This window comes from Strongylocentrotus purpuratus, unplaced genomic scaffold, assembly GCF_000002235.5.
Source record: "Strongylocentrotus purpuratus isolate Spur 01 unplaced genomic scaffold, Spur_5.0 spur5_scaffold_7, whole genome shotgun sequence".
Lineage (NCBI taxonomy): Eukaryota > Metazoa > Echinodermata > Echinoidea > Camarodonta > Strongylocentrotidae > Strongylocentrotus > Strongylocentrotus purpuratus.
The window spans coordinates 28,214,719-28,227,499 of NW_022145613.1; the positions used below are offsets into that span (position 1 = coordinate 28,214,719).

Here is a 12,781-nt window from a genome sequence, read left to right on the forward strand (position 1 = left end):
AGTTGTCTTAGAAAAATATGGAGATAGCAGTCTTATGGGTGGTTGTGAGATGAGGGGTATGTTCTCGTTTGTCATTTCTTTGAGTCAGCGTTAAATCCCATTGTGTGTCATATTGCTTTACGTTTGTATACAGGTCCCCGTTTCCAAGTACAACGTTGTGTATCATATATCTTTACGTTGTTATACAGGTCCCCGTTTCCAAGTACAACGTTGTGTATCATATATCTTTACGTTGTTATACAGGTCCCAGTTTCCAAGTACAACGTTGTGTGTCATATTTCTTTACGTTTGTTATACAGGTCCCCGTTTCCAAGTACAACGTTGTGTGTCATATTTCTTTACGTTTGTTATACAGGTCCCCGTTTCCAAGTACAACGTTGTGTGTCATATTTCTTTACGTTTGTTATACAGGTCCCCGTTTCCAAGTACAACGTTGTGTGTCATATTTCTTTACGTTTTTTATACAGGTCCCCGTTTCTAAGTACAACGTAAAAGAAGTAGCCGAATACGTGGAGGCTGTCGTTGTGAACCAAACCGAATTCGAGCGAGAAGACATCATGTTCCTCTCCGACACCTTGCAGAACATGGCCGACGTGGAATCTTCTTCAAAAACAGTAAGTGGAAATACTAATGAATGAATACTTATTTGCTAAGTTTGACCGAATGTTTATTAAATGACACGGTTTAATAGAAATTCGAGATCGCAAAGTTTTACTATACCTGTTTCCAAACCTCTCCAACAGTTCCACCCAGGCACTTTAGTCTTCTTTCTTCCAGCCATTTCTTCAATCTTTCTACCTAAAGTACTCTTCTGCCTCATCCACCCCTACTCACCCCGTCGACCTTTCGGGCCAGTGTCAGAATAGGTCAACCTTCTTTCCAAGTATGCCCAATTGGGCTCATCTGCCTCATCCTTATCTAACAAAATAGTTGTCGCTTTTATAATTCAGTAATTCTCAAAATGTCCTTCTTTCTCAATCTATTCATTCCCATCATCCTTATCATTCTTCCAAGTACTGTTAATTAACAATTTTGGAGACATTTATAAGTACAAATTTACTTTGTATTTACCTCACTCCCATAGGTTTCCAATGCATTTGTCCAAATCGTTGACCAAGTCGCCGAATCTGATATACCCGCAACTACCAGGGACGAAGTCGGGCACGAACTTGGCACTATCCTCCAAACTCTAGACCGCCAGCTAATGGAGAGCGCCCACTGCGACAAGAAACTCAACGTCGCGACCGCTTTCATCGCGGTGCGAACCGCGTCGTTTCGCCCTGATGATGTCACAATGGGATTGACATTTGCCCCCGTGACCTCTGATAAGGATAACAATGACGGAGAGGAAGAGGAGGAAGAAGAAGATGATTTGCTAAGGACCATCATCAAGAACGATACAGCCCCAATGCAGAAACATCTCCAGATGGAAGCATCCATTCAGCTGCCTTCTGAAGTGTTTGAAGGTAAGACGAAAAAAAAAGTCTTTCTCGCAGCCTAGTAACAGATGCCCAGATGCCAGGGGTCCATGGTCAATAACCACAACAATTTGATAAATGTATGTACTTAGCTTGAGTCAGTCTTTACTTGATAATGTTTGTTGGTTTATGGTTGAACATTTTCCAATTTGTCGTTATGATTTCATTGAACATTGACCTAAAATGTGATCTATGTAGACTTAGTTTAGTTGGTCAGTGACTTACAAACAAAGGGTACCCGTAGAGTCATCTGTCTGCGAGTGATAATTTAAAGATGGCCTATACTTTTAATAGGTTTTATGTCGTGTTTGAAACTATTTCCTTTTCTACCGTTTGGACTCCCGTGTATTTAATTAAACCTATAATGTATATGTCAACCATTTCCAGTGGTCATTGTTATATCGAAGATATGGCCTCATTTCAGTCGATGTAAATCACTCGAAGGTACAGTTTTGGATCCCAGTAATATCCATTCTCCCTTATAAAGCTGCCTTCAACGGTTTCATCTGAAAGCTATCACAATCGACATCATACTATTCAAGACTTTTGATATGTTAAAATTGTGAACAATTTCCTTGATTTCGTTTTGGACTCATGTCTTTTTCTACCAGCCCGAGTATTAGGTATTTGATGAATTTCCTAACATCACGAGACTGTCTTTGAGAACCTTTTTTGTATCGATATTATGTTCTTCCTAATTGAATACTAGATCTTGATTCATTTTGGATGCCATGAATTTAAATTTTCTTTTCTTTTCTCACAAAGTTGCCTTCAACGGTACCGCAATCCCGGTTAGCTTTGTTGTCTTCAAAGACGACACTCTCTTCCCATCCGAGCGCCTACGCCGTCGGCAAGAGAACTACACCCAGAGCGTAGCCGCTGGTACAACGGGGCCATCTGGTGACAATGGCTACAGTGTAGCCCCTCAGTCCCATCGATTCACTAAGGTGTTAGGACCAATATTGTCCGCATCAGTCGCCGGTGGCATGACCATCATCAATCTCAGTGATCCGGTTGTGATCGAATTTGGAACTGAAGAGGTAGGTATTTCCCTTTGAACAAACACACAAACTACAAAGCTAGAAAAGAGAACAAAACAAAATAAAAGAGCCCTAACAAAATTATCAAAAAACATTAAATGAACAAAAAAATACAAATTGTGGTATTAAAAGCTAAAAGCCCTCAATTTATTAATTGATTAACAAAGATGTAATATGAAATAGTGAATAACCTCCTTTAAGGATATATTTCGATTAGACTAAGTTTTTGTCAAATATTTCCACTTTTAGAAGCGTGAACATGACATTTCGACTCTCGACCGGGAACTGGCAATGGCAAACGTATTTGAGATGATTTTATCAGAGCTTGAAAAACTAAATACAGAATAGAAAACTGAAAGAAATTTAAAGGAATCACTTAAAACGTTTTTTTTTTGTTCATCTCGAAATTATTTTGAGATGATTTCATCAGAGCTTGAAATACTACTACAGGATAAAGAACTGAAAGAAGATTGCGGTGTAGTTTTCCGTCGAAATTACACAAATCTTTTCTTAGCCATTTGATGCCTAACTACATTCATGGCTAGATCTGTATCTTGTATAATAGAAAGATTAACAGATTTTAGAGAAAATACTCAAGGCTTTAATTCTTGCCCGTTTCCTCTCTAAAATCCAAATAGATGGGATTTTGAAAGTTAGTGGTTAGCTACCGTGTTCACAGGCGTATGCCGGCTTCTCAATCGAATGGGAAATATAATGATAAGGAAAAAGCTGGAGAAAAGGTCAAACGAGCTGGCAAAGGAGGGAGGAGGAGAGAGAAATAGAGAGAGATAGTGAGGGAGTGAACAAGAGAAGGTGTGTGAGAGGGAGAGAGAGGGAGAGAGAGAGGGGGGTAGTGAGATGGAAGAGAGGGAGATACGGAGAAAGGGAGGGAGAAAGTTAGAGAGAGAGAGGGGAGTGAAAGAGAGAGAGTGTGTGGGCGAGAGAAGAGAGAGTGAGTGAGCGTGTGAGAGGAAATGAGAGAGAGAGGGAGAGAGAGAGAGTGTGTGTGTATGTGGGTGAGAGGGAATGAGAGAGAGATAGAGAGAGAGAGAGGGGGAGAGCTGCCTGAAGAAAGACGATACTGCATTTGACAGTAAAGCTCGTCTTTTTGCGGGCAGCCGACCTTTTTTATTATTTTATCCATCCGTTTGATTTTTGTTCAGTATTTTTACTTCACTTTTACAAAGGCGTAAAGGCACTTTTTAGGCCCAGAGGAAAAGGCCGTCTTCGCTTCCACGAATATTAAATTTATATCGTCTTTACAGACAATAAAGCAACATATCAGGAATAGTTACATAAATGAGAGGCAGTTTGTATAATTGCTAACAAAACTGACAAATTCAATGCAAAATTGATACATTTTGAGAGGATTTTGATCGTTTGATAGTACTACTATTTAATCGAATTTCCCAAATTATTTTCATTCACGATGATGCTTTGTTTCTATTCTGGAAAAATATAAATATAATTATATACATTTTTTTTTTTATTTTTTTTTTTTGGGGGGGGGGGGGTGTATTTTTTAAAATTATTATTATTATTATTATATTAATATAATTTTTTAATTTTTTTATTATCATGCTGTGTGTGTACAGAGTGATCATTATCATATTATTATAAGTATGCTATGCTTTCAGTCATCGCTTTTAATGGTTGATATTCATTATGTATATCTCATTCTAAAGTTTTATATATTTATTTGTACATGTATTCAAATATGTTATTCAGAATCGCACGAATATCATTGGTAATTTCAGTGTGAAATCACAGTTCACACTGTGAATGAGTGTGAATGAGTGTGTTCTTTCCAGCAGGGTCACCTTGACCTTTCCATATGAAATGTGCTTATTCTTCTTCATCTGTGCGTTTCATGTTCAGGTTTTAAAGAAATAGATTTAGTTTAATCCACAATTAAATTGTTAATATTTCGTTCCAAGTAGTAATGGTTATTTCAATTATTTTGCATTTCAATTATCTTTTTCTGTATGTGAACGACAACAGTAATCCCCTAATGGAAAAACTAGTGCAGATATATACACAAATGAAAAACGAGCGGTAGAAGCGGCTGCTATTATCACTTTTAGGATTCAAATGATTGTATTTTCAATACAAGGATTTCCTTTTTCCATTAGACAACCCACGTCAGATCATGCATAAATCTTTCAACTGCGGCTCAATCATTTCGCGAATGAATAAATGCCAAGAGACAATACTTTCCACCGCGTTTGCCCTTCGGATGTATTTTAAGTTTGTATATTAATTCTGTTACCATGGCTGCAAGAAGGGAATATCCCAGAAATGGCCTAGATTTCATATTCGTCAATCTTACAAGCTAAATCTTTAGTGATTACAGTGTGATTTCTATACTTTTAACAGTATTTTAAAGGAACTGTTATTCTCACTGGTCCGCTGCAAGCTTTCTCCTAGCACCAAGAAGCCTCACTTTTGTTATGTAAATAAAAACATGTTGCATACGGCTATTGAGGGACAAGTCGTGTTGTACAACGTTATTCTTTATCCCCCTCCGATAGAGAATTCCAGATCATCCTAGTTTTTAGGAAACTTGTTTACAGTCTGTGCAAGAATAACAAATAAATTGTAATCACAACCTTTTTGTTATTGATAATAGTTATCTGTTCATAACTTTTTCGCTCTAGGGTTTGAATTATTCCAACATTGAGTGTGTGTTCTGGGATTTCGGACTGAACCAAGGGCGAGGTGATTGGTCGAATGAAGGGTGCCAATTTGCTGGTCGTCGCACCGATGGCGGTATTATTTGTTTCTGCAACCATCTGACAAATTTCGCTGTGTTAGTGGTAGGTATTGAATTTGTAGTCGATATTGTGCGTAATTACAATTGTATACAATACAATAGTATTTTTTTTAATGTCCAAAGTCGGTAAGACATAGTTCCCAGGTGCTGGACAATTATATATATATAGGTGCAGCAAGAAAGAGGCTTCTGAACAGGCTATTGCGAATAAAAATGTGTTATACTACCACAATTGAACGCTTGAGAAACCTGAATTCTAAATCATGCTCAAAAGACCATCATTCTTTAAACAACACGGTCGCAAAAACGTTCTAAACGTCAACCTAAGGCAATTTTAATAACCTCGTGCGTCACTCCTTTTGAAATGTACAAACATAACAAAGACACAATATGTAAACTGATGATTATTCCTTCTGTATTATTATGCAATTCTATATAGAACGGTTTATTGGTATTGGCTCATGAAGGTCTTTGAACTCGTGGGCGTCGTTCAACTATCCATTCGTGTGCTATTGATATTCATGATTGCTTCAAGAAAATATCTGACTCGGGTTTTTTTTTCACAAAGATCCTAAGTTGAACTTATTTATAAGTTGGACTTAAAAATAATGAAAAGCCGTTAGCATCTTTGAAAATATTTTGTAAAACTTATTTTTTAAAGGCATCAAATGTTAATTCAAATCATTCATATTTTCTATTATCAAGGAAATTTCATGTTATTGATGTGTAATTTATGAAAAGTCTAAAATACTTGATTTTTTTTATTTGAATGTATTTTGTTTTAAGGCTACAAATGGATCTCTATAATGTTTAAGTCCAACTTAGAGTTAAGTTCGACTCAGGATCTCTGTGAAACACCCCGGGAATATTTTACCGTTTCTTCACCCAGCTAAGTTTCAAAGAACTTTGTGCATCCGTTGAAATTGGCACTGAGCGGAATCAAATCTGTAATTTCATTAATTTCTGTTTTCTTTGATAGGATATCCATGGTCAATTAGACATCAACCAGAAGGAAAAGTTCGCTCTAGACATCATTACAAGAATTGGCTGTTTCTTGTCCATTGCTGGTCTTTCTTTCACCATACTGACCTTCCTCTTATTCAAGTAAGATTATTTTTGAATCTTGGTTATGACGACAAGTAGAACTACTCTCGGTAGTTCCGTTGGTTGCTTGGATACAAATCTGCAGTTGTTTTGAAAAGATTTCTGCTAACCTCGACAAACTACAGAAATCGGTATATCCAATAATTTCACAGCTTACTAGTTGGTTATGAATCTTGAATAAAACATATATATGTTACGTGTTTTTTTAATATTTTTCTTCTCTTCTCTTCTCTTTTGAAAACTGAAAATATTTTGTTTACAAGTTTTAACTGCATGATATTTGATGACACATTTTTTCAATTCTAAAATTTCTTTCCTGTGACTATGCAAAAGTACGAATATATATGGTAATGATGTCAAAAGACTTACTTGTTGTTATAGATCCTGCGTTCCGAACATGAGTTTTGCTTTCCACCTATCACCTCCTTCTACTGTCTACTGTTCACTGCATTTGATTATTTATAGTTGTAATAGCGTTTGTCAAATGGAACTTCGGCTGTGAATTTCATTAAAAAAAGGTTAACTCTAAACAAAAAATCAATTTCCACTCCTTTGTCTCGGTGGTGAAGAAAAATAAAAGGCATTTATCACAATTTACACTCAATTTTGAAAACTGTAGTTAAATTATCGCTTACTGATAAGTGAACAGAATATAAGCAAAGAGATCTAATGCCAAAAAACAGTGTCGGACTTGATGGATTGGGCATCCGGCAGGTACCCCCCTTGAAACCCAAGTGACATACCTAAAGTAAAACTCCCCCTTTTTGAGGTGATAAAACTTTGGTGTTGTTCACTTTCATTTTATTTTTTGGAGTAAGCTAAAAAGGGACCTCAAAATTTGAAAGGCCTTTTTTTTTTGTCCGTCAAAAATGTTCTCACCATTATGTTACTTCTTTCCCCGAAATAATAAAGACTTATGAGGACGTCGATATTGCATGACCAACTATTTAGGTTAGTAAGTTTGTTTTTCTCGGAGATTTAGACCAATTCTTTTAATTGGCAGAAGTAACTCGATTTGATATCTTAAACCGATTTGTCTCCCACAGATCTCTGCGTACCAATCGTTCTCGTCAAATCCTAATCCACCTCTGTATCGCTCTCCTCATCCTCTACGTCGTGTTCATATGTGGGATCGTCGCGACGCGCATCCAGTACGCCTGCATGGTCGTGGCTGCCTTGCTTCACTATCTCGTCCTGGTCACTATCATGTGGATGGGGGTTGAAGCGCGTCATATGTACGTCATGCTCGTCAAAGTCTTCAAGAGCGAGAGGTCAAGGTTCGTCATCAAGGCCGCCCTCGTCGCCTGGGGTACGTACAAGCTGAAAGGGTTCTCCCGATGACGTAAACAGAGAAACAAACTTTTTGTATATGCCACTGCGGCTACAATTACTCGGATCAACTGTGATTTTCTACACTAACCAGAGACATAGGCCTTACTTCATTCCTATACCCAACACTATACCTAACCCTAAACCTATACCTTGGACGAAATTAAACTCGGAGCAATTGTTGCCGGACCAAATTTGGATCACCGTATTATAGGCCAAAATTCTTCCAAGCGCCTTTAAACAAGACTTTTTTTAATTTGAACACCTTAAGAATTCAATGTTATCCTTCCTTCATATTCCTGTAATGTATTTGTTTATATGTCAAGACGTTACCCTGTGTAAGTCATATTTCCTATCTTTATTAGGGTTTGATTAATTTCTACAGCTCTCAGTTTCAATAACCCCCTAATTGCTTCTGTTACCTGTGCTACATGTTACCATTCTCGGTGCACCGGTAATGGAATATTAATAATGAAATGCCTCGAGTAATACGACGACATGTCGCTAAGGACCATTTTTTTCATAGCTTTGATTAAAACGTGACTCGTAGTTCTATTTTGCAGAAAGATTTCTTGAAAGATAGAAAGTCATATTATTCTCCGCATCCCCGCAATAAATGAATAGTCCCATTCGTGTTATTACAAACAACAACAGCTTATTCAAAGACTTCTAACATGTACTTTTGCTTGTATGATAATAACAACAACTTGATTTCATATTATTGTTTTATTTGTTTCTTTCGTACTAGGTATTCCAGTAATCCCTGTAGCCATTGCTGTAGGATTGTCCACCGAAAGCTATCGAAACAAAAGCTAGTGAGTTATCATACCTTAGTAACTTTAATTCTATACTTACTAATTCTATACTTACTGATTCTTATTGAACATATAGAATGATGTAATTGTGTTTTTTATAGAAATAATGTCAGGTTTATCGAGTTTCTGATGACCCGTTGTTATTATTGGATTCCCTATAGAGGTTTTACCTCCCCCAAAATTTGTGATTTTCATCTGTGTCCTGAATGACTTAGGTGTGCGTTCGTGTGTGCGCGTAACAATGTGCTGTGTGTTGTGTGTAGGGGGGGGGGGGGCTTGCGTGTGCCTCCCACACATGCAAACGAACTGACATGAGATGAGCTTTGTGATGGAGTACTTTTTACCGTTCTTAACAAGTCACCCGGGAGGCGTTATTTTTTCGGCGGCATAGATTGGGGTTAGGTGCGTGTTGGGGTTAGGGTTAGGGTTAAATCAAGGCCTCTTTTAAAAAAAAAAGCCCCAATCTGTGCCGCAGAAGAAAAGAATGCACCCGGGAGATAATACTGTATAAGCCCATTGGTCGATTGTAACTGATAAAGCGCTCTGTAAAACACAGTTATTATTATCAAGAGATACATAGACAAATGTCATAGCCTATGGGTCACATTCCACAAGGAAATAAATGATTTTTGCAATTATCACTGAATATTGTATTGATCTTTCCCTCTCTTTCAGCTGTTTTCTGATGCCTAGTCACGTGATGTACTATGGATTGCTTCTCCCGATCGGTGTGATTTTACTTCATAACATCATCACGTTCAGTTTGGCCATTAGAAACTTGCTTTGTTCTGATATGAGCGGCAACTCCGTCAACAAAACAAAGAGAGAGCAGGTGAGTGGGGGATGCTCAAGCAACAATAGGGACTTTTAGATTCTGCACGACGAGAACGTGGACTGCCCTTTTAAGGCAATGTGACGTCACTGCGAGTGCCTTAAAAGGACGTCACATTGCCTTAAAAGGGCAGTCCACGTTCTCGTCGTGCAGAATCTAAAAGTCCCTATTATTGTGCTCCAGCATGTTTTTTTTCGTGATGTGGTCTAGCATATCCGTATGTTCACTGAGGTTTCCCGTTCATAATAAAAACTACTACTGATCCTCTCCCGTGTAATAAATGATCTTCATTATACTAGACAGTACTGCCAGTGGCGTATTGAGCAAAAACGAATCACATATTTTCTCAACTGTAAAATATTTTGCTATTTTTCATTTAAAATGCCTGTAACAGCTTCTCTGGCAACCTTTGGTCTGGCTTTTTTTTAGCTGTTGATTACAACGGTTCTGTTACAATTAATTTTCATTATATTGATTTTTGTGGGATGGATTTTAATAGTAACCAAAAATAATATCTGTACATTATGATAAGGTTTTATCACAATCATTGTTTCTATGCTTTCTTCCTATCCAAAACACGTAATGTCTTCCAGGTGATATCCAGGCTTCAGAACGCTGTCTGCATGTCTGTCCTGCTTGGTCTGACGTGGTCGTTTGGCTTCCTAGCCGTGGGCGACGCCACCTTCGCCTTCCGTCTCCTCTTCTGCATCTTCAACAGTTTCCAAGGCTTTATCATCTTCGCCCTGTTCTGCGTCCGGTCCAAAGAGGTCCGCAGCGCCTGGAGTTCCCTCTCTATCATCGAGTGTAACATCCGCAGTCAGTCGTACCGTGTCAAGGAGAAGAGCTACCACGCGAACTCCGAGTCAGCTTGGAACGGGCCGTGCGTCATCGACTGGGGCGACGCACCCGGATTGGACGCCTACCTGCAAGCCAACAAGCAGAGGTTTCGCGACAGCGCCAACAGCGACGAGTCCCGGAATGCGACGTACAGTGTGAGCGCGAGCGCGCTGAATACGAACAATAAGATTAATAATGGCTGGTGACGGGCCGACATAGAAAGCACGGAGGAGAGTGGTGTAAATATATTTATTCCAAGGTAGACTAGAGAGACTGATGAGATAGAGATTTTGGACAAAGCCATGAGCAGCTTCCATATCTGGGCTATCTATGAATATAGGCTACAGGTCGTGTGAATATGCACAACAGCCACTGAGTCAAGAAAAAATAAATACTATGGTATGTATTATTAAATAAATTTAACGTAGGTAGATGGCGATTTAGAAATTATATTATAAACATTTTATTTTACCATTTCTATAATGATACTGATTTCTCGGGAGGAATTCAATTATATGTATATACTGATGTTCTATCGTACTTCTCCCTAAGGATATCACAATGTGCATTCGAGAAATGATTTATGTATAACTACTTTTGCGTGTTTGCTAAAATAATTTCCTGTTGAGAGTAATGGATTGTTTTACAGACCGAACTAATAAATCTGTATGAATTCATTGATATCCTGAAAAAAAGAACATAATATCTGGAGAGTCCCCGACGAACTTACTTCCATCATGTCCATATGATAAGCAAGTCCTGGTAGCAACAAGAAAATAATAATTAAAGTTAAACTTGTCTAGTATGGGTCCTGTAATACAAACAAATTACGATTCATTGTATCTCACCCCAAAGGAACCTCCTTCAATAAATCGCACCTTTACAGTAGGAAGTAAATTACAATTGATTGAAGTCACAGATGGGAACACATCAAACAATTGATGGTATAATACAATTTATAGCAGCAAAGTTGGAGATACAATAAATTTTGAAGACTGATTGTACGTCGATTTTTATGTTACAGCTATGGCTATGGTCCACTTGCATCATAAAGTACATGTACCAGTTATGTTTAAGTTCCGTCCACGTTTCCCGATAAAATAGAGTGTAAACATTTGAACAAAACTCCAGATCTAGGCTATATTATTGAACTATTTTTTTTCCTTACTAGCTGCGAGGAATAAAGACTTAGCTTCGCCAAACATAGAATATGACGGAACCTCAGAAGATGGGGCGGGCTAGGTTTTTAAGCAAACTGGAAAATAAAGAAATTTTATTGAATAAACGTTATCGGAATGAGGGCTTAGATAATGTACATAGCCTAAATATTTTGCCCGTAAAACAGGTGACAGTCGACATCGATTTATGAAATATTTGAGTCTGTTTCCAACATCCAGTAAATTCTCAATATAACTGTCTTGTTGTATTGTTCATATTGATATAATACAAGAACTAAAAGAACTGAATTTGCTCTATTTAAGGGACTAGAATGACTCGTACTATTATTGTTATGATGTAAATAAAAGTGTAATGATAATGAAAAAACATCGCAAATAGTCTTTTCTTTGTTATTGCTATGGCTGGTAATTTAATAAGTGGAAGATTTGAAATCAGAAAGTGTGTCCAAATATTGCAAAGGCCCAGAGGGACTTTCGTAAACGGAAGCTTGTTTGGGAGGAGCTGTCGGTCAATCCAAACTTGTGTATGGGGAGGGAGGGGCGAACTGTAGAATTGGGACGTGTGTATGAGGGAGGAGCTATTGGTAGAATGGAAGCTTGTGTATGAGGGAGGAGCTACTAGTAAAATGGAAGCTTGTGTATGATGGAGGGGCTACTGGTAGAATGGAAGCTTGTGTATGAGGGAGGAGCTACTGGTATAATGGAAGCTTGTGTATGAGGGAGGGGCGAACTGTAGAATTGGGACGTGTGTATGAGGGAGGAGCTACTGGTATAATGGAAACTTGTGTATGAGGGAGTGGCTACTGGTAGAATGGAAACTTGTGTATGAGGGAGTGGCTACTGGTATGAGGGAGTGGCTACTGGTAGAATGGAGGCTTGTGTATGAGGGAGTGGCTACTGGTAGATTGGAGGCTTGTGTATGAGGGAGTGGCTCATGGTAGCATTGAAGCTTGTGTATGAGGGAGGGGCTACTGGTATAATGGAAGCTTGTGTATGAGAGAGGGGCTACTGCTATAATGGAGGCTTGTGTATGAGGGAGTGGCTCATGGTAGCATTGAAGCTTGTGTATGAGGGAGGGGCTACTGGTATAATGGAAGCTTGTGTATGAGGGAGTGGCTACTGGTAGAATGGGGGCTTGTGTATGAGGGAGGGGCTGCTGGTAGAATGGAAGCCTGTGTATGAGGGAGGGGCTGCTGGTAGAATGGAAGCTTGTGTATGAGGGAGTGGCTACTGGTATAATGGAAGCTTGTGTATGAGGGAGGGGCTGCTGGTAGAATGGAAGCCTGTGTATGAGGGAGTGACTTTCGTAAATGGAAGCTTGTTTGGGAGGAGCTGTCGGTCAGTCCAAACTTGTGTATGGGGAGGGGGTGGCGATTGATAGAATGGAAGCTTGTG

At 38.6% G+C, this 12,781-nt stretch overlaps 1 protein-coding gene across 1 annotated transcript in view; it reads left to right on the forward strand.

The window, feature by feature from the left end:
* LOC592828 overlaps positions 1-11,753 on the forward strand; it is a 55,610-nt gene extending 43,857 nt beyond the window's left edge. The window contains exons 11-19 of the mRNA XM_030974267.1: positions 468-614; positions 1,085-1,466; positions 2,244-2,518; positions 5,176-5,334; positions 6,271-6,395; positions 7,442-7,704; positions 8,473-8,539; positions 9,215-9,371; positions 9,965-11,753. Of these exons, the coding sequence (XP_030830127.1) occupies positions 468-614; positions 1,085-1,466; positions 2,244-2,518; positions 5,176-5,334; positions 6,271-6,395; positions 7,442-7,704; positions 8,473-8,539; positions 9,215-9,371; positions 9,965-10,414 (2,025 nt within the window). The 3' untranslated portion in view covers positions 10,415-11,753. The remainder of the gene's footprint in view (positions 1-467; positions 615-1,084; positions 1,467-2,243; positions 2,519-5,175; positions 5,335-6,270; positions 6,396-7,441; positions 7,705-8,472; positions 8,540-9,214; positions 9,372-9,964) is intronic.
* The last annotated feature ends 1,028 nt before the right edge of the window (positions 11,754-12,781 follow it).